At 41.0% G+C, this 23,121-nt stretch overlaps 1 protein-coding gene across 1 annotated transcript in view; it reads left to right on the top strand.

The window, feature by feature from the left end:
- The first annotated feature begins 1,512 nt into the window (after positions 1–1,512).
- Positions 1,513–23,121, top strand: part of jmjd1cb (jumonji domain containing 1Cb) — a 79,893-nt gene continuing 58,284 nt past the window's right edge. Inside the window, exon 1 of the mRNA XM_086138230.1 lies at positions 1,513–1,889. Within this exon, the coding sequence (XP_085994356.1) occupies positions 1,734–1,889 (156 nt within the window). The 5' untranslated portion in view covers positions 1,513–1,733. The remainder of the gene's footprint in view (positions 1,890–23,121) is intronic.

Below are 23,121 nucleotides of genomic sequence, written 5' to 3'. Positions count from 1 at the left end.
GGAGGCGGTTGCTGCAGTCTGCAGCAGTGTGAGGAAGATTCCCAGTGGAGCTTCTCTGGTCACATAGCTTGTCTGGGATGGCACCGATGGATCACAGTTGAATAGAAATCTATTTCGCTAAGCTTTCAGTTTTTAACTCATCATCTAGATCTGTATGCAAAATCATACATACAAAGTTCCAAAATATTTCAATTGATGTCATAATCATGTAAAAAAAAAAGTTTGCCCAATCAATTTCTTTATGCATGAAAGTGGACTACTTGATAAAAAGGTTAGGAGCAAAAATAATGGAGTGTGCAATTTTTTAGTTCTTGTATTCACATTTAAATGGCCATGAAAGTATGGTTTTATGAAATTCATTATCTCTATATTTATATATTTGTGCTGTCAAGCAATTACATTCATCCATCCGTTATCCAAACTTATCCTCACGAGAGTTGCCAGCGTGCTGGAGCCAAACCCATCTGTCTTCAGTCAGTATGCAAGGTACATACACCCTGAACTGGTTGCCAGCCAATCGCAAGCAATGATATTTTTAAATTTTATTATTCGCAAAAGTTGCCATAATTAATCACACTTAATCTGGTATTTCTACTTTTACTATTTTCTACGAAGCTTGTAACAGGTATTCTTCAGATTTGCAAGAATAATCAAATAGAAACTATATTTAGAATCCAAAACTGTTGTCACAGCTTTCTTTGATCCGCAAATACAATTCTTCCACCGTAAAATACAACCGTTGAACAAGACAATCAAAACTAGCTCACTTTTATAAGCATCTCTCTTCTATTCTTCTCATGGAAACAATTCTCAAAACTTCTCCTACAGGCCTACTTCTGCACCACGAGCACCACACTCCAGCAATGCTGATTTGTGAGGCCCTGTGGAGGTAACTTCAGCAGCATATTTTGCTCTGAGATGATACGCCAAAGACATACAATTTATGTTTTTGCTCCATGTACAGCAGTTTGTATCCAGCGGTGGTTTTTATAAAGTGCTCGATAAATAAAGTTGAGTTCCCAGAAATGTGTGTGTGTGTGTGTGCCTGTCTGTCTGTCTGTCTGTCTGTCGGTCGGTCGATCAATAGATATATTATCTGATGTGGATAGATATGTGAATACCAAAACCGAATTTGGGGAATAATCTCCCATGTTAAAATTAGACGACAAAAGTGTAGAAATACAGATTTTGGTGCAATCCAGAATACCGTACACTCGGCTATGTTTATGATGGATTTTATAGTCCTATTTTATAGTCCTCCTCCAGTTGTGTTGTATTTTTGTTCAGCCCGTGAAAAAAAAAATCTAAAGAGTAGTCTCAGTAATTACAGTGATACTACGAGGGAATCACACTTGGGGTCAAACTGCCCGAGTTTTGCGGGGAAAATAGCGCGGATTCGAGCGGAGGGACACTACCGCGCCGCGGTCTGTGAATGCTTTCCAATCCAGCGGAGAAACACTGGCAAGAATTGTAGCTGTGATGCGGTTCAGTGTTCCACGGGTTTTTTTTTTCAAGCCAGGGGAAAAAGGTCTGACGTTCGAGCGGGTGGAGACTACTACATTTAAATCCCACGGGTTGTATGCCCACTTAGCGACGAATTGCGGTCGTTTTAAAAATTTCTTTCTAATGCGGGCGTCCATAAGACCTTTTTAATGTCGTAGTAGGCCGGGTTGTAAGGGCGTCGTAGTTGGGAAGTTTTTTTCCGAGGGAGGGTTTTCGGCCAGCGAAGGGCCATGGCATTCGAGGCTCGGCCGGAGCTAGTCGGGAAGAGGTTCCTCTGTGTCAGCGGGGACGAGCCGCCTGAACTCGGCGACATCGCTCGGTGGCCATGGAGATCCGGTGTCATACGAGCTGTGAACCATCGAGACAGTGACAATCTCGACCTGACGGTAAGGAAAACGCCGACTCTCGTCCTACCGCTTGTCTGTTACACGCAAAAGCAATTGGGAGAAATCTCGGTGGTTTGGTGGCTGGCCAGCCAGGCAATGCAGTAAGGCAGACATTTATAGTGTCTGCATGTGTGAGCGCGCGCGCACGCGTGTTTACGCGTTTTTTAAAAAACTTATTACATATCTTGGTGAAATGGCTGCAAACCATTAGATACCCAAAAGCGTTGGATTGATATGAAAGTTTGCTTATCACACCATTTGAGAAATCCGAAATGGGTGTAGGCAGACTACCAGCAGCAGTTATTGAAAACAAACCAACGGTGGTCTAGACAGGACTATGCGCAAAAAACACCTTTCTCCTTCATCGGTGTAACGTTATGATATGTAATCATGACGTGAATTGTAGCCACACGTTGTTGTTCACGATTCGGTGCTACATAAACTACGATATACACTTAGAATGAAAGATGCTTCATCTTATTGTGTTCATATAGTAGCTGCAATTGCAAAGCATGTGAAGGAATCTGACTACCAAGCAGCTGAACCCTTTAATCTGATGTATGCTGCAAATCAGCTGACGAGGTAGTAAGGTTAGTTTTCACGATTTAGCCCTTATTCAATTTTTGCTCCGGGGGGGGGGGGGAACAAACAAACAACCCCCCCCCCACACACACACACAATCGTGTTGTTTATGAATGAAATGCACGGTACTTGAGCGTCACATTCGACCACAAACATGATGTCTACACATGTTTTAACGACCGACGAAAAAGCCTTTCGACTTGCATAGGTTCTCAGGAATGCTCGGACTCCTTAAACATAAAACTGTCTTGCTGCAAGATGAACAATGGGCAGTTGTCGTTTAAAATATTGTATGAAATCTCAAGTGACTAGGTTTAGAGGTTTTTTTTTGTGTGTCGTGAATCTTTGAAACAGGGCAGTCATATGTGGGAAATATCTTAGACTTTGCTTCATTCATTCTAAAATAATATTGTGTTCACAGATCAAAACCACCTACAACAATGAAATATTTGCCCTGAAAGGCCCTTTGCTGGCAAATGCACAAATGTCTCACTGTTGGTTCGTGCCTGTTCTGTTTTTCTTTTGTTCAAATTGCAACGGCCTCTCTATGCTGTGCAGTGGCCAAAAATCTTGACTGGATATTTTTGTGTGATTTCTGTTTTAATTGCTGTTATGTGTGCATTTCCAAATGTCTAATGTAATATAGCTGTTACGGACTTCTCATAAGGAGATTTTGTTATTAATGTGAGCTTGTTTGTTCGTCTGCAACTCCCTGCCCCTAATTTTGATATGTCAACGTTTGCTGTGATTATGTTGAGGTGTTTCTCTGTGGATTTTGCCTTTTACGGTTTAGATATCAATCCACATAATGACGATGAAACAGTTTTTAATATTGTCAGTTTGTGTTTCCAGCTACCCTGTTTGCCACTTTATTCACATATTTCATTTAAAACACTCAATCTGATAGTCGCAGTACCACAAATTTGGTTTGACCGTCATTGTTGTCTGTCTGTCACAGTCATCTAATAATCATTTCCTCTGTTGAATTAACACTGTGGGGTGGATTGACGCTTCCTGATTCCAGTGGCACAATTAAGAAATGTTGCTCTCACGTGGCACAATTCATAAATGCGTCATGGCAGCTTAAAGAGAAACAAACATATGGAGTCCGATGTACTCTATTCAGATCAGAATTCTACCTCTTCCAAATGTGGATAATCATCTGATATCTGCGGGATATGTCACATGCAGCACAATCTATCACAAATTTATTCTGTAGCTGAATCGAACTCAAACCAGCTATTGCATTATTATTATTCATTTTTTTGTTGACAGTTTATTTCAAACATGCATTAAAATCAAAGTACAGTATAATAAAGTAACTTGTGGGAAAAAATGTCGACCATCAAAAAGATAAAAAGGGAAACAATTACAAATAATCACCCAATATAATGGTCCCTACGAAATAATACTCCTTAACCACTTATCTTCCCCACAACAGTGAAATATTCACATTCCTGTGGTATTTGTGCTTAGTAATTTTTATAACCTTATTTTACCTAGAAAATGTCATGTTGGGGTGCACAGTGGTTATTACTTTTGGCAATTGGTGCCGAATGCAAAATTTGTTCTTCAAAGAAAATCAACTATAGCATCAAAATTTTCTTTTGAAGACCCTGCTTAGTAAATTCTGTAGGTCACCCTGCTTTATCCCTTTCTTAAACCGAATCAGTATTTCCTCACATTAGCTTCATATAATCCCTTTCGGGTTGTGGACATTCAAACATTGACTCTCATAACACAAAATACAAATAAAAATGTTTTGAAATGGTGCATCAACAAATGAGCTGTAATAGTTTTGAAATGGTGTACATTTCGGTTGAAACAATCAAGTCAAAGATAAAAACAGGGTCGAATCCAGGTGACACCCCAATTTAACAACTTCTCGGTGACAACACAGGTTATTTTATGACTCAGTGGAGTTAATGCAACGGTTGCAACACCATCCCAGATCTTTTAACACCGGCCGATTTGCAGTGTAGGATGGGAGTAATCTTTTCAAATGATTACATCTTTTTTCTAGAGGTCTATCGCCACATTCAAGTTATAGGAGTGGTTGACCCTGCTTTATCCAGTGGGTTGTGGTTACTCTAAGGTGCGGGGTTTTCTTCATCTCCTAAATGTGGGTCTTTTGTGACAAAGATAGCCTGTAGAGTTTGCGTATCCAGTCGGTTTGGTTTTTGCAGTGATGTGCTTTACTCAATGTTTACTAAATTCATGCCGGGAGCAGTAAGGGAAGCTGTTGGTATGCATGTGTATTCTCTCACATCGATGGACCCTTCCTCTAAGCCTTATAATGTACACTATGTGCTTTTTTTTAATCATCCAACAAACACTCCCAAGTACCCTAATTCCCTCGTAACATTGGTTCTTGTGTGTGATGTGATGGAGACGGAGTAGTGTTCTGGTTTAATTCCATACAATGGGGCACCGTCTCATTAGCAAGGGCCTTAACTAGCTTAGGAAATACAGTGTAGAGGGATTGGAGATTAGATTGGAAGAAGTGTGTCAAGCCAAGCTGTCAGGCCTTTGTCAAGGGTCTCTGGTCAGATAGGCCAAAACTACCGCAATTATTGCTGCAAGACAAGAAGGCTTATGAATCTGGCTAATATTACTCAGGAGTAAATTTAGTTGTGTATTTTTAAGGGAGGCGGCACGGCGGGCGAGTGGTTAGCACGTCGGCCTCACAGTGCGGAGGTTCAGGGTTCGATTCCGACTCCGGCCTTCCTGTGTGGACTTTGCATGTTCTCCTGCGTGGGTTTTCTCCGGGTACTCCGGTTTTCCTCCCACATTCCAAAAACATGCACGGCAAGCTGATTGAACACTCGAAATCGTCCCTCGGTGTGAGTGTGGGCGTAGATGGTTGTTTGTCCATGTGTGCCCTGCGATTGTCTGGCAACCAGTTCAGTGTGTACCCCGCCTACTCCCCGAAGACAGCTGGGATAGGCTCCAACACGCCCCGCGACCCTTGTGAGGATAAGCGGAACAGAAAATGGATTGGATGGATGTTTCAGGGAAAGTAAAGTCAACGAGTCCAAGAATAATGTGAAAGAATAACCCGCCAATGTGGTATGTTTTTCTCACACTGGTTGGAGCTTCTCCAGAGGAATCCATTTTCAACATACACACATTAGTGCGTATAGTTTCCTGTGCACTACACGGTATATTATACACCACAGGATGTCCGACCAGACTTGAAATTGATTGATAGGGAGACGAAATGGGTGTATCGTGATGCAGATGTAAATGACTGTGGACTACATATATGTTATTCTGAGATTGAGTGAGTGAATGTCAGTGATGGGACATTGCAGAGCGATACAGAGTACACAATCCTTTTGGTATGTGAGTGATGTGTATTTGTTTGTGACAAGATTGTAAGAGTGCCCAATACCCATTTTAATAATAATAATAATACATTTTGTTTATAAGCGCCTTTCAAGACACCCAAGGACACTCTACAACAACAAAAACAATAAAACACAATACGGGTGACGATAAGCTTCATTCCAAACACTATTCGTTTTTCCTTTGCAAAATACTTTCACATCCGTGTCTTAGTCTATTCCTCACATGCTGCAGGCAGAGTGCCATTCTCTACCGCTTCAAATCTAAAATACCTTGACAAAGCATCTGTCGTATATTGTTGCTCTTTAACCCTTTCAGGGACAGCTTTGAGGTGGAAGTATTCCACTTTCAATCATGCAAAAGAAATGAGAGGGAATATATCAGAATTATTATTAGTAGTCCCAAATATAAAGTGATCACAAAAACACAAATGTGAATGTCTCAACCTCCATGTTATATAACTGCCGTATTGGTTTTGTTTAACAGCGAGTGGAAAGAGAAGATTGTCTGGGCCGTTGCCTAGAGGATCCTTTTGTTTTCAATAACAGTCTCCTTTGTATGTTTGCGTGTGTACAGTGGCTCCACTTCGAGTTTGCTTTCATGGTTGCGGCACTACGTTCACTTTGTGGCTAATCAGCAGAAAATGACTGGAAGAGAACCTTCCACATCAGTGCAAGCAGTGTAAAATATTTCCATGCCGCATATCAGCATGCGTTTGCTTGTGAATAGCAGCTTTGTTTGGAGAACAAACACATGCCAGTGAGGCAAAAAAAAAAGATTCAACACTCTCCCTGTCAGTTAAGAGCAATAGGCTCAATGAAATATCCCGTCATATCGTCGATCAAACATTGGGCCGGAACTCTTTCGTACTGTATGTGAGCACGGGGCGTGGTGGCCATCTATTTTTTTGTCGACGCCATTGACAAAATAATCCATTCATTCAAATTCCTGATCCTCAGTGTTGCCTCTGTTGCTGGTCGTAAAAGGTCACCACTTCGTTCAACTCAACCCAACTGTATTGATGGAGCACTTTAAAACAACCACTGCCGCATACAAGGTGCTGCGCACGGATCAAAAATGATCGGTCCAACAACAAAAGCAGTTAAAACAGTCAATTGATAGCACAAAAACAATAAAAAGCACAACGTTTCATGCCGAGTCAAAAGCCAAAGAATAATAATGCGTTTTAAGATGAGTTTTAAAGATGGGAAGTGAGGGGGCTTTGCTAACGTTTAGCGTGAGGTTTGATTTCCCTCCTGAGTCTTTCCCTCCCCTCCAATAGCGTCTGCTATTGGGCTTGCCCAGGTTGGCGTGAATGAAACAAAAATTGTATTTTTTTTTCTTTCCTGCTTGCTAAAAAGGCAAACAGGGTAAAAAAAAAATGCAAATTTCAAACCATAAACAAGATGACTTGTAAAGTCAAATCGAGTCACTTTGAAAACCCAAGTCAAGTCATTCGCAAGTCCCAAAAATAGCAACTGAAATCATATGACTCGAGTCCCCCTTCTCCGCTGCCCGGCTATTCTGATTGTACTGTTTGCATGACATTTGTTCAGATAGGCAAAAGGAATACAGCCCCCCCGTGATTCTGAATGAAATCCTACTCAGATTCTGCCTTTTTGTTCCAATGCAGATGTTGACATGAAACATTTTAATTCCGTTTGGCCCTTTTGTTTCATTCTCACCGGAATAAACCCGGCTAGTGAACGTCAGAAGTCACTTGGCGAATGACTGAACCACATTTTTATATTCTCTTCTGAAGCGTAATATGTACATTAAACGCAAATCGGCCGTTCATTTCGTTTTATTTCTGGGTTTCATGGGAAGCAAATGTTGCCATGTGACAGCCACGCTTCTTCCAAGGTGTTAGGCTCGAATTGTAAGTGGATACAGAGTCGGCGGTTTGTTTTTCTGGGGTTTGAAGGAAACAATGTAATCTGAAGCCAAGATGGGCTGAATCGCCTGCTTGCTTAGGCTACTTACTGGATGTACCCTCCCCCCATCTTGTTGGAGCTCTCCTTCTGACACACACAAGCACACATATACACGCATACACCCACGCTGGCACACAGAGCTCCATTGCACTACATACGGCAGCCATAAAGTCTCCTATAGGTTCACAGTATTACCCTGGGAATACATTGCAGCCGACTCTCAACCAGCTGTTGGTAGATTGTGCTTTGCACTTTGTGTTCTTACCACACCGCACTGCTGAAATTTGCTTTGGAGAGGTACTGAATGTTTTCTTGAAACAAAATAAGTTTTTTTTTTTTTTTTTTGGAGAGATGAGAAAAGAAAAAGAATTGTAACCCAAAAGCTTTGGTGTCAGTCAAGTAAAGTATATACTACCGGATTTTCCGGATTATAAATCGCTCCGGAGTATAGGTCGCACCAGCCATAAAATGCAAAATAAAGAAGAATAAAATCATGTGTCAGTCGCACTGGAGTATAAATTGCATTTTGGGGGGAAATTGAGTGGATAAAATCCAACACCGAGAACAGACATGTCATCTTGAAAGGCAATTTAAAATAAAAATAAAAGAGGCTGAATAGTGTACGATATGCTAACATTACATGACGCATAAACAACGAACTGTTCATGTAACATATTAAGAGTTATTCAGATAACTATAGCATAAAGAACACGTTAACACGTTTTCCAAGCCATCAGTGTCTCCAAATCCCTAAATCCAATGAAATTTTCATCCTCGTCAGTTTAGGAAACTCCCCTCTGCATTCTCACCGCCACTTTTTGATGGACCATAGTTGGTACCTTCGTTCACATTATAAGTGCAGGGCTGTACCGGCCAAACTTTGTTTGCATTTCATCAGCAGTGGGCACTTAATGGCCTCTTCAAGCAACACAACTTTTTTTTTGTTGTGAACGACAGTCTCAGTGTCAGACGATCAGATAAATATTGTTCTGTGTCTTGGACCGGGCGAGATGTTCACACTCGTGACTTGCTCAACCTCTGCTTTTCAGCATTTTCGTTGACCTTTTCTATTGTGCTATGACTTTTTACTGGAATGTTTGTGGAGATGTACTGTTTTGAATTACTAAAGTAGTACGTCGTGTATATTAACCTTTTCCTGCACCCTGTAACCTGATAACATAATAAACTGTCCACTGTAGTAACCGTTGTCCCTGAAAGGGTTAATTGGCGTGTCTGGTTATATATTACTCGGAGAACTACAGTATTGATCTATATTTTTCAGGATTTATCCATATTTGTTATCATTAGAGAATTGGCAAATAGTGCACTGAGTCACATGAAATAGTGTTAAGAGTTATGTAAATTCCTGCTGTCTGCGGGTCTGTGAAGGTGTGAGCATGTGATTTGTGTTTTAATGACCAAGTCAAGTGATGGTGGGGGTGAGTGGATTGGGAGAGAGTGAGCTTGCGTGTGAAGGCAGAAGGTTAAGCGGACAACTAGTTTGATGTTTCTTTTTAAACTCTGACCCACAGTGGGAGTGTCATGGGGGAGATCCCAGGATAATCAAAAAGGGAGGACCGAGGGGTGCGGGGTGTTAATGTGTTTACAGATGACAGTAATCAGTTATTGTTTCAGTTCTGGTACCGTCGACAGGATTTTGCCCCGAAAAATAATTTCTCAGACTTGTTTTGGCACGCTAAAGAAAATTATAAAACAGCAATGTTTTTCACAAATTACATAGAATAGGTCCAAAAAAGCTATAAATAGGCGTCGTTATTCATGTGGAACCATGAAAATATCAGGGGAAACCTACAAGAACATCTGGACTTGATTTGATGTGAATCAGAGGCATGTACCAGAAGTGTGCCATATTTGCAAAATGGATCTGTTTTTCAAATCTTTTATCCCAACATTGTTTGTCGTAGTCCGTGCCGACTGTATTTAGTCAAATGATGACATGGTATTACTCATTGGGCCTTTATGCTCCCTAAATGATAAGTATCCCTAAATATATGCACAAGCATCGACGCGTCCCCACTCGTTATGGAAGCAAGCCTAAGTCGTTTCCGCAAGTAAGAATTCAAATAAACATTTGCGGCTGATACTTGGAGCGCAGTCACTACGCTGCCATCTTGCCACACCAAAGTCTGCTCTGTTGTGAGTTAATTGTTCAATTCCCTTGACAAGTGTTACTAGTATTTGTTACAAACAAACTTGCCACGCTTTGGATGATACAACTGGGTTCCAGTCGGCATCTTTTTTGGAAACGGGGCATTTGTTCGGATGATTACCGTACTTAATTACGTCACTGGCTGGCGAGTGTCGCGTGGATGTTGCCCCAAGTGGTTTGGAACTGTGGCCTCCTTAAATAGCATTTTTTGTTGTTGTTCTTTTTAATTCGAATTTACGCCCCATTAGATTTGAGGAATCGTTTGTCAAATCACTTTTTGACGTTTCTTCAAAAAGCCTGCCCTTTTCTAAACTATTCTTCTGATTGTTCATGTTTGGATTTGTGAGAGCAACGATTGTGAAACAATCCATCAATTTGTCAGCTAAACTTGTTCTTATCTGGACTGAGAGAGTCAAGGTCAATGGAATGTTACCTCACCTGTTTTTGTGACGTATCCGTCTGACGTGCTCGCTGACACTAGTTGACTTTGTAAAATATTTCACTTTGAGCTATGCTTGTCATAAACTGTTACATTTCAATGGATGCCTGTTGGAGGGTATGATGGGATAAGCTACTGAAAAAAAAAGAAATCGTATTAGCTCATCGTATTTTTTTTTTCTTCCAAGTTGCCTCTCGACATTCAGTGTCAACAGTGCTTCTCTATATTGTCCTGTAGTGTCTGGCCAGACCAGTTATTTAATTTACTGGTTGTTCTTAATCAGCTTTAAGTTTGTCCTTTTAACATTAACTGAATTAAGACTGTGTCGTTTGCACCGAAATTCAAATTCAGCCGCCAAAAATCTTTGCCCAAAATTTGCATTTTCAGTTTTGGTCTGAAAGACTTTTGCTCCTCAAGCAACTCAACTAAAACGGAATGTTGTGATGATGCAAGCATGCACCGACGGCCTGCTGAGCTGAGTGAAGGTGGCGTGTTGACACGGAGAAATGAGCCGGGATCAAGGTTGACGCGCTAACCACTGGACCACCGGGCATATGTATTCTAAAAAAAAGTAAATGTATACGTATAGTAAAATAATGAACGAATGGCAGTATCTGTGGATTAACTATTGAATTTGAAGCAACAGATCATCATCCATCTGAGTATTTTTTGGAGGGGAGGGGGGGGGGGGTAAAATACAGTATTATAATTTTTTTTTGGAGTTTTGGGCACTGGGGTTCTCATTTCCACCAAGAATTCTCATTTCAGTGCCTACTTAGTTGTTTCTAAACTTATCAGTTGACACTGTAAACAAAAGCACACAGTAGGACAAAGTTGTGAAAGAAAAAGTAGAGCGGAGCATGAACGTCTCTCACTGTTTTATCGATCTTAATCTTTGATTACATAATGTTTTCGCCACATGTGCCCTATCCAGTTTGTGAGGAGGCCGATTATTTTAGTCAAATACACAGTCAGGATCTGTTTGGCCTTTTGCGTAAACAACTCGTTGGCTTGTTTTGTCATGACAAAGATGGAAATACGTATGGAGAGAACCACAAATAGAAAGATGTTGCTGCATAGAATTTGGAAGAGATACAAAGAGTCTCGATTGATGTCTTGGAAAGCTGAAGTAAGAAAATGAGTATTATTTTACACAGAATGAAGGAGAAAGTGTTGTCTTGTCATTATCCGTAGCTTTTTTTTCACGATTGAATTGTAGCAGAGCAAGTGAACGAGACAGAAAATTGGAACGTGAGAGAGCGACAGAGAGAGAGAGAGGGAGTTCTTTCTGCTCTGTCTGGCCTCTCTCCCATAGCAACAGCGACTTAGCCACGTGAAGGCCAGTTCCTTTGAGTTCACCCGCTGCACACAATTTAACCCCCTTGCTGCCGGATTACAGCGCAATAGAGCAGCGCAGCGAGAACAGAATTACAGACGCTTGAAGATACCGTCTGATATGATCAGTTTTAACTGTAATTTGCTTTTTAAAAAAAAAATGTCTTATTTCATATTTTAAAAGCAATATAGAGGATTCATTTTGTAGTCGACTCAACCTTCTGCAGTGCTTTCACATCCTTAGCTGGACCAACATGCCGTGCACGAAACATAAAATAACAGTCATCCAATCATAAACAACGGAACAAAATCTTCGCCATTCATAATACACCACAGCTCCTCTCACTTTGGCATGACGCAGACAGGAGCTGCAGAGATTTTTCTTCCCTTTGGTTGCTCTGTTAGGAGGTTGAGGGAGGAAAGATTGAAGTCTACCTTTTTCATACATTACAAAGTGCCTCACACAAGGACCTGAACACACACATGCACATAAACCAGCGGTGTCCCACTCCGGTCCTCGAGGCCCCCTTATGCTGCATGTTTTTAGATGTTTCCCTCCTCCAAACCACCTGATTCAAATGCTCTCGATCGTGATCAGGCTTCTGCAGAGGTTGCTGATGAGCTGATCGTTGGGCATCAGGTGTGTTGGACTCAATCAATCGGTTCCTCAATCAAACTAAACAAACAACTGTAGTTTTCCAACAGCCAAAAGCTCGACAAGCGAGCTCTCGCCAGCAAGGCGGCTCGGGGAGCAGCCACCATGCCCCTCACACTTCCACACTACTCGAAAACCCACCCACCGTCTGCTCTTTGCCGGAAGTCTGCAACCGCAGGCAAAGGCGATTTGGTCGTAGGGCTGGAAGGGATTAATTCTATTTCCACTCATTTGAAATGGAAAATTGCTTCAGTTCGCAAACATCTCGGTTCACAAGCACAGTCGCGAAACAAATTAGGTTTGTGAATCGTGGTTCCTCTGTATTCAGTGACTGCTCCAAAATCAACTTCATGACTACAGTATTATAATGTACTTCAATATCTTTATTTATCAACTCCTCAAAGTACATTTCTATCTCTCTTTAATCCGCCTAACCTGCTGAAAATTCTGCTTCACAACTAGTGTTCTCCTTCCTTTGCGTCCATATAAACGCATCGTATACCGTATTTTCCGCACGATATAAGGAGCACTTAAAAGCATTCAATTTTCTCAAAATCCGACAGTGCGCCTTATAATCCGATGCGCTTTCTATATGGATCAATATTCTGATTTCTTGGACGTAGTGTTTTAAATGTTCTATAAAGTGCTTTGTTACAGCTGCAGCAGTTGTGAACGCGCTATATTAATAAACCTGTATGGTATTGTTGCTTTCACTGAATTGGCTATTGAAGTCTTCTGCCACCAGCCACTCTCTTTGACCTATTAATATAATCTTTGTAATGGGGAGAAATCAGCCCAGATGATTATCAGCATCGATATTGGGCATTTCGACGGCGTCAGCCTTTTTTTAAATTTATTTTTTAATCTGCAGACCATTCTGAGGTCAGTTTAATATTGGGTAAACCTCTGGGAATTATCACTGATGAGACTAGTAACTCTCTGCACTTTTAACTTTTAACATGATTAAGTTTGACTGAGATTTTGGAGAGCTTTATTCACTGGAGAAAACTTTAAGGAGCTATTCATCTGTAGAAGTTTTCATTGAACTTTCTGCGACATGCTGCTGAGCCTGGGAGCTCCTTGCACTTTTTTTTTAGAATTTGAAAACAAAGATGTCTAATGTGCCAGATAAAAAGAAAAATAATTAGCAAAGCTGAAAAGCTGTTTAATCAACATGATTTAAGGCAGTCAAACAAAGCGTTGGAGTTTGTATCATTAAAACATTTTGACACATATTTTACTTTTCACTGCTAATGAACTCCAAATATCAATTATTGGCCTCCTTGACAACAAATCAGTAATAGCCTTGGAAAAAAAAAAATTGGCCTGTCTCTACTTTATAAAAAACCCGATCCAACTCGCTTCAGAACGTATTCCCCTACAGCTCACATCCCACCCAAGGGGCATAATGGCTGACACAATGTCATTCACACAATTTCTACCTTAACAATCATCAACTTGTATTGACTCTCATTTCACCTTGACAACATTCTTCTTTCAGAATAACTCCTACCCCACATTCATCCTACTATTTAGATAGTCAGAAAGCAGCTTGAACACTCCTCCAGTGCTTCTAACCTTGTCGCCCTTCCATCTGGTCTCTCGCGCACACAAAATGAATACCCTACTGCTCTGTTGTTAACACTTGGACCGATCCGGTATAGAAGTCAAGTTTGTGATTTGCATGTTTGTTTTGGACAACATTTGATGCCGTAAGGCCGTCTGGACGCAACACTCACCATTTTTCATGGTCTGTGACCGAGACCCGAAATACACTGGCTTGTGACGCCCAAGTTGCTGGCTGAGCAATATAATATATATTTTTTATCGCGTATTTTATACACAGGGCAACTCAATGTGCTTCACACAGCCAAAAGGCACAACACCCGGAAGCTTCAACAAAACAAGACATTGAAAAGCGTGACAGTTTTAGTGTTTACTTTTATGATTACTGAGATCACCAGTGTCAAACTCAAGGCCCGGGGGCCAGATCTGGCCCGCCAGGTCATTTTATGTGGCCTGCGAAAGCAAATCACGCGTGTCAACTTGCTCAAACACAAAATGTCAAATTGTCATGTGTAAAAAATAACGTTGAGATTGTGCAATAATTTTGTTACCCTGTTTACACTCACTTGAACAATAATTGAACCAACTATTGTAATTGACTTGACTGATTTCAAAACTAGTAATCTATTCATTTGTTGTGTGCAAGTAATCATTTTGTGGTTTCACTGTCATAACAGCCCTCCGAGGGAAGAACTCCCAATTGGTCCGCGACTTAAATGAGTTTGACACCCCTGACTTAGATTGTGCGATAATATCCTCCTACGGTGGCCCTCACATAAAGGATTATTTTCCCACCGTTTTCCCAGCCCCCCAAAAAGAATTAGGAGGTACAAAAGGTTGGCCCCATATTCAGTACTTGGAATGCCAAAGGTTTCTGTGTACAGTGGCTCTCAGAAGCTCATATTGCTGAAACCATGACTAGACTTGGTATTTGACAAGTCTCAGCTGGAATGCTATCCCCAATTAAACAAGCTAACTCTTGTTACAAATAGTTAAGAACTCATTTCAGTGCTCACTCTGGCTCGCTCTCAACAACCATCTCTTTCTTTTGCAGTTGTGTGATGTACTTATCCTCAAATATACCTCTTATTTTTTTGTGTTGCATCAGTGTCACTAATTAAAATTGTGTGAACAGAGGTTTCTCTCATAGTGAGACACTAACTCTTTCAGGTACAGCGGTTACTACAGTAGACAGCTTATCATGTTATTAGGTTACAGGGTACAGGAAAGGGTTAAAGTTTGAATGCCCTCAAATGTTGTACAATTTGGTGTTTGGGAGAGATTTTTACGCATTGCATTTGACGTGCACCTCATTTGACCTCGTCTATGTGTTCTTCTGCTATGTGCTGCTGTCTGCTAATCATTAGAAGGATTAATTGAGGTTGTGTTGTTTTTATTTTTTTGTGACAATGTTTCAAAAGGATGACAAGAGAAAAGAGAGATTTTAAGTGAGAAGTAAAGAAAGAATATTTTCTGGGAAGAAGCCAACTTGCAGATTTTGGTTCTGTTCACCGATGTTTGGCGCTGTTGTTAATTAAGTCTGTGAGTGTGTACTTAATGTTTTGCTCCTCTTCCTATTAGCTTGATCGGATGTTCGATTGATCAGCTTTTGATCAACGGCGGGCCTCCGGGCAAGGCTGTGGCCGCCCACGATGTAACGTGGTGGGCTATGCGTGCACCGACAGGACGCGGAGGTGAACCCAACAAAATACTGCATTATATTTGACTGTTTATGTGCCTTTAAGAGGAGGGGCCCGGTATGGTGGCATGTGACGTTAATGGGTCTGGATACATTTCTGTGCGTGAACTTTGGCTACAGAGCCCGTATGAGCGTGTTAATGTTTTACCATTCTCAATAAACGGCTGAGCGGTGGCTCTCCTTTCCCACGCGAGGGCATTACAGTCAAAACACAGCATAGCGGAAGGGCTAATGATAACCCGCGAAATAGTGGGGAAACTCTGCCCAATGAGAGATGGACATTTCACTACATCTCCAGAGGCGAGTAAACAATCAATTGTTCAACACATAGATTTAATGCAAGACTCTTTTTTACATTTTAATTATAAATTATTCGGAAGAACCAACAAGAGATTTACCAGGAATTATTGTTGTCCAACGTAAGTTTTCTGCCGATGTGTGCTGCTGTGTATCATCAAATAAATAAACACGCAGCAATGAATTCTGACATTAGAAGAGACAAACTATGGATCACAAGTTCTTGATTAATGTTTTGAATATTTCTGTGTCATATTTGTGGATTCACTTGGCAGTGGCAGCCAGTCTTTCCAACGTACTGTCGTATCTTCCCACAATTTGTCTTGTCAGACACCAGGGCAAGTTACATATCCTGACTTCCATGGTGGTGTTTTGGAGGAAGAACAATTTGAAAGAAAACAAAACAGCAAATAAAACTTGACATGCCTTGAGGGGAAAACTGCTGTTGGGAGTGTCCCTCAACTACACACACATGCACACAAAGGTATGTGTAGCACAGCAGGCCTTGCGGTATAATGAGATCTGTAAATGGATAAAGAAGCACTGTTGTGATGATAATTTGTGTTTGTGTTCGGGGTGTGCGATTTGGACACAATTTCCTATGTCAATATTTTATGAGATATCTCGATTAGGATACGAGAACATTGCTTCCATGAGTTAAGTGAGAGCTAAGCATTACAGTGGTACCTGTACTTATGAAATTAATTGGTTCTGGAAGAAATTTCTGAACTAGAAAATGCAAGTAGAGACGCGTTTTCCAAGTAAATGCCCTAATCCGTTCCAATCCCCCCAAATTCAGACATAAATGTTTCCTAAAGCATAAAAATGCATCAAAATATGTAACAAATACATTTTACAATTAGATTATTGCACAATAAATGAGAGTTGTGTATAATGTAAAAAGAAAAACCCAAAGAATAAAAATGATGACCATTTAACTGTTAACTGCGTCTTCATCGTTTTTTTTTTTTGCCCTCTTTAGTTCATGTTGTCTCTCAGAAGTGGATTTTGCCTGGCCTTTTGTAAAGAACTGAGAAAAGGACTTCTGCTTTTGTCGGCTTTTAAAAAATCCTTCAAAAATGTGCAAGGCAAACATCAACGGAGTGAGCGATCCCCCGACGAGTGAACACTTTCTGGGGATTCCAATTTACATAAAACTATCAGAACACCTCATGACCCGAGAGGCGAATGACGAGGACGCCGCATAAACACACATCTATCTATCGACACAGACACATACGGTAGCGGTACCGGGAATAGCCAATGGCAGAGTAGCTACAAGTATGTTGCATTCAGGAAACTCAGAGCTGCAAGTAGCAACCATACTGTAGTTTTACCTTTCGTATCTTGAAATTGATTTTGTAACTAGAGGCAATATTTTCCTGTTGAGGTGTTTCGTAACTAAAACGATGTTCCTAAGTAGAGGTACCACTGTACATGTCAGTAAAATATTCCTGACACGACTCCGCGGCTTTCAAACCTGGGCTGTAAATATGGTGCCTAAGTCGAGGTACCACTGTATTTTGTTTTAAAAAGAAAAAGCTAAATATCAATCCAATTGATGAGCTAAGTGCACGTTTTTTGTTGTTGTTTATTGGAACATACTGATAGTCATCAACTATACCTGGGCGATATGACGTTATATATCACAAAGAGGATAGATGACATGGCATTGTATCACTTTTTCTACTGTTGTGTTTTTGTCATTTGGCATCTGCAGCAAACTGCCTGTAATGAATATGCCAAATCAGCTTGATTGGATGGGCAAAAGCTTTCATCTGTCAATCGTACGCCGCATTGCTGCCACCAGTTGGCAGACTGAACAACAATACAGGGAAATGAATCACAATACGTAGTCACCGTATATAAAATTCCAAAATGAAAACTCAAAGAGTTTTTCTTTTAGTTTTTTGAGGTCTGCAAAATGTTTGCAAATTGACATTACAGTAAAGTCCATCTTTTGATTTGATTTTTAAATGAATTTTTGTTAGCAATATTATTTTTACCAATCTCCTCCGAGCATAGCCTCACTTCGGTGAGCGTGTGTCGCTTATTGTGTTTGGCCTGGATGTGTTTGTACAGAGAGTGGATTTGGTTCCGTGTAAAGTCCAACGTTTCTGTTGACACTATAGAAGCAATATTGTTGCGGCTTCGTGTTTTGCACTGTGCATTCTGTTGACTCAAATGTCAGTTGCGTCCTGGAGCAGCGCACCCAGAGAAAGAAAGGGAGGGAGAGAGAGAGAGAGAGAGAAAGAGAGTTGTTGTGACATTCGGCTTGTCCTATCAGGGGTTCGCCACAGCATGACACTTGCATGATTTATTTGACAGTTTTTATACTAGAGTACTCTGAAATGTAAACAAGGAAGCAATACAGCTGTTTAAAGCGATTTAAACAGGAGTTAAAAACTTTGTTAGAAGAATCTTTGTGATATGTGTAACTTTTTTCGTTATGCTGCAACACGTGAGTAATTATAACAACGCTTTGGGCATGACAAGTGTTTAATTATCAGGACAACATTGGTGGTCAGAAGCCAGTTCGCCCCCCCCAAACATGCATCGCATAGGAGATACGGAGACGGACGAGAGCCGGCACTCAAGTGAAGTAACGTGAGAGATAGCACAGAAAAAGACAAGGAGATTTGAACTGTTCATAGATCATTATGAGGAACGGACAAACCTGCACATGCTTACATTAGGCTTCCGTTGCTGCAGCATGCGCTCGTGAAATTGTCCTCATAACGGTCAGTTATATGGTCATGTATATAAAACCTTGTTGAGGTGAGTTAAGTTTTGCAAATGCGCAATCTTGCAGACATTTATCTTCAAACAGCTTGTCCTTATTAGGGTTGCGGGTAACTGGAGCTCCTTGCTGACTTCAGCTTCACAAGTCACACAGACAATCAATCATTCACACTCACATTCACACAGATGGATAATTGCTGATATGCAATTAACCTAATTATAATGTTTTGGGGAGTTTTTGTATTTATTGTTGTTGTTGTTGTTTTTTTACTCTTTCAGTTTCAGGGACAGCCGTTAGGACAGTGGACAGCTGATCATGCATGTTATCAGGTTCCACAAAAGGGTTAAGATAGATTCCTTCATTCTGAGGAGTGGAAGGTCATTCTTATGGTGAATAGCAGGGCCTAAGTGTGTGTATTTATTCTACCCAAACGAGATCTAATGTCTTTGCAGTACTGCACATTTTATCTTTATGAAACATTTGTGGGCCTTGATGCAGGCCAGTCGGGCCAGGCCTGTAACATGAGCTTTTTTTTTTCCCCATGGGACTATATTGGAAAGGTTTCCTCACTACACGTCAGTCAGGGGAGCTTCCTTGCTGCATTTGCAAGCTTGTATTTCTTGTGTGTTTCTATGATTAGGTAGGTCAACAAAAGTTGGTGTGAAAATATTCAATATTTGTCACCTAGTGTGTGTGTGTGTGTGTGTGTCTTACTGGTTTTTCTACATGTGTGCTTAAACTTGCTTCATGTTACAGTTGGCTTGCGTGCCTCTAATCCTCCACAACTTTGTCACTTCACTTGTTTGGATGTCTCAGAGTGCAACCGATTGAAGTCAGGGAGCAGTGAGCTCGTTTCTGCATTGTTTGGTTCCACGCAAAGTGAAACTTGACCTTCACAGCAGATGACTGAATGGCTGCCAAAGACATACATGCGTGTGCACGCTCGCACACATTAGAGAGCTATACAAATATCTGCACTAACCTGTTCATACTTCCCTCAGCCTCACAGCTTTCTCTGTGGCTGTCAACTGCAGCCGACCTGTATGAATTGAGAGTACCTGTTACGAGCCTTTTACTCAGCTGGCTGTCACAGAGTTGCAAAGCTCTTCAGTTGTTGGGGCCCCCACTAGAGCACTGTCTCACATTTCTGTAGTATTTCGCAGCTCTTAGACAGCTTTTGCATTAGGGCTTGCTGATGTGCCCTAAAAGTACTTTTTTTTGGGTGCTGAGTTCAGAGCGTACAGTACACACATGAACAAAAGAAATTCTCCCTTTATTGCACCTTTTTGGGGAATTTTTTTCCCCTCTTGGTACAAAATGTATTCACGTGGAAATTTTGACAAACAGCTCTGGATGCCACTCATATTAGGAATGGTTTGTCTCAGTCCTACTAGTAATCGATTGTTAAGGATTGTGTGAAATTTGTTTGTGAATATACAATAAAGTTGGAATAGAAACAACGAGAGTAAAACGTCTGAACAAAAGAAAACTCCTTAAAAAGCGATCCCATTACATAATGTTAATTTATACAATCAGCAGCAGAGTCGAGTGTAAATGTCAATTCCGTGCCAATAATGAGAACAACAAAATGTCAAAAAAGATTTAGCTTTCCTGATTGTCCGCAGACTGACAGCCTGTTTTCAAATAATTTAAAAAAGGCATTTTTAGCGATTGTGTATTATATGTAAAGTAGGCGGAATAGGTTTTTGCTTAAATAAAATTAACCTCCGGAGAAGATGTGGGGCAAATACAGTTTGGCATCTTTTGTGAGGAGAGAATAGAAGGGTCCGCAACCAGGACTGAAGAAAACATATTTTATTGAGGTAATCAAAGAGTCACTGTGAGTTGCCGATTACAACATTTTCACCGTGATTGATTTTGTCAGATTATATCGTTGCGGTAACAGACATTTTCTTCGCTCTTTGTTTACGATATTTAGCTACAGTACCCGCGAGGTGCGATTCCTCTTCGGGTTTTTAAAAGCATGCTTTCTTTTTCACAGGTTTCAGTGCCATTCACAAATCTCACCAAAAGTACACTTCCAGGATTTCCACGGAGCCTCGGCTGTCCGTGAATCATGCCTCTTCGGGGTTTGCGTGTTCATTCCCAGTTTACATGAGGCGGGTGTGTCAGAAGTCGTGAGAAAACGACCAAGAGATAGTAGATAATAAGTGTTCAAGTCCAGGCGCATAAAAAGGGTTGATGCAGCAATGGGAGAATATGGCCGCGGGTTGTATGTGCTAATGCCTCAATACTGATCCGTTTGCCTAATTTGACCGTGTTGATTTTGGTATGCAATCGTGTGGTGTGTAATCAGCTTTTATATAAACTTGACATGGAGAACTGTCACGATCATTGGGCTGAGAAAGACCATTGTTCGACCAAAACAACAGTGGTTTGTCATAGTTTGGATTTTAGTGCAGCAAAAATCGATTCAGGGCTGTATTTGGTCTTCCCTGCGCTTCACAACTTCACATTTCCATTCAACAAAATCCTTATGTAATGTTGCTATTTGAACATTTGGATACAAGGTGATTTGAGCAATTTGTATTGTACATGGATCAAACAACTGTGTGTGTGTGTGTGATGTGTGCGCGGGTGTGGGTGTGTGTCAGTGGCAGACGGTGTGTGCATGCTCTCTGTTTACGAGCCAGGAAACATGCAATTTGAAACGGTGGGATGGTGGAATTTCAAGCCCACATGCTGTAGCAGGAGACGAAGACACGTGAGCCAGTTGACCTCAAACCATCTCGGAGCGAGAGAGAGAGAGAGAGAGAGAGAGAGAGGGAGACATCCACAGAGCAGTAGTCTCGAAAGAGAGAGCGTGTCGAGCAATATAGAAGAGAATTGGAATTGGATTCTTTTTAACGTGCCACCTTTTTAACGCTCAAAACATCAAATGTTGTTAGAATGGCCGTGTTTGTTTATTTGTTTGTTTATTGAACATGTAAGCAAATAACAGAACATATTCCAGCAGGAAATAAGAGAAAACAAAAGTGGTCATGTCATCATTAAGCACAGTCTACGTGTTCAAAAGCGAGTAGGACAAAGTTAAAAAAACAAAACAAAAACGGATCGAGTCCTACCCTTTTGCTCTTTGTATATTTTCACTTCATATCATATTTGCATATTTCAAATAGTTCACCAAACGGAGTCAAAGTACAGTACACGGATTCTTTTCTGATTCTTGGTTTCCCTTCCCACGCTGGAGACTGCCGTGGATATAAAGTCTACACACTGTTTGCGAGAGAAAGAAATGAGAGCAAGAGAGATATAATTAGAGAGCGAGAATTAATAGATTTAATGAATTCCACAACTCCGTAGGCAAAGCAAGGTTGGTTATAAAACGTATACTGCAGTACAATATAGAAATAAGTGGGGACCCCCCCCCCCCCCCCCACACACACACTTAATTATGCGGAAATAACAAGGTGTGTTCCCAGGCGAATAACTGTGCAATGTTTCAGACTTTTTGCATATGCCGCTGTCTGTTTTGGCAACTGCTTTGCATCATGGGATGCAGTGGTAACCACGGTAAGCATAAATTAGGCTGTGTACTCACGCAGAGTCAAAGACTACGAGTTGAAATGTAAGACGGGGAAACATCAGATCTTGAATCCTAAAATTTTGGGTTGTTCAAAAAGACACGTTTTCGATCTCCCTGGGTACAGGACAGGCAATAATATAATCCACGCGGTCGTAAATTCCCCCTTTCCCTTTCTTGCTTCTGAAGATGTTCTATGATGTACAATTATTGTGAGCCTTTTGTATGTAAAGCTGTCATCCAGTAGTATGGATGTCACGGCTCTCCTTTCTTGCGGAGCAAGGTCGGATGGAAGTACCTTAGCGCAAAAGAGCTGTTGAGACTTTCCCCCCCGAGCTGTACTGTCTTCGCTGCAGGCCGATAGTTGTTCTCGATGACTGATTCTGTTGCGTTGTTCTAAATTATGAGGTAATTTAGATGAGCAGAAATTCGGTGAAACGTCCTCGACAGCCAGAGAGAATCAGCATTGCCTTGATTCAACTTTTGCGATTGCCACAGATGACTGGGAATCTAAACAGACATTCGCTCAGATGACTTGTGGTTGCACAGGGGTTCCCATACAGTTATACACTTTTTTTTTGTCATGTGCAGATGCCCATTCATTAAAAGTATAACAAACTATTTATGGCTGTGTTTCTCAAACCGGAGAGCCAGAGCTGAGGGCTCCGCAAAACATTTTGCATTAAATTATGGCGGATCATAAAGTGCAGCTCTTTTATTGGTGAAAAAAAAAACAAACAAGCCAGACAAATATGTTCGCCAATGACCACTTTGGAGAAACCTGGCATTTGCGATTGAGCGGTCGGGACCACTGGCCAAGACCCGCTTTTTTTGATTATATTGTACATCTCTCCGACACAACAATACAGTCAAGCACAACTGGACTAGATAAGTTCTTTACTTCTTCCTACTCCCTTGAA

This window comes from Hippocampus guttulatus, chromosome 19 (assembly GCF_054856545.1).
Source record: "Hippocampus guttulatus isolate MCC_2025c chromosome 19, RoL_Hgut_1.0, whole genome shotgun sequence".
Classification (NCBI taxonomy): Eukaryota; Metazoa; Chordata; class Actinopteri; order Syngnathiformes; family Syngnathidae; genus Hippocampus; species Hippocampus guttulatus.
The sequence above is the reverse complement of the archived record's forward strand: the minus strand, read 5'-3'. Positions and strand labels throughout refer to the sequence as shown.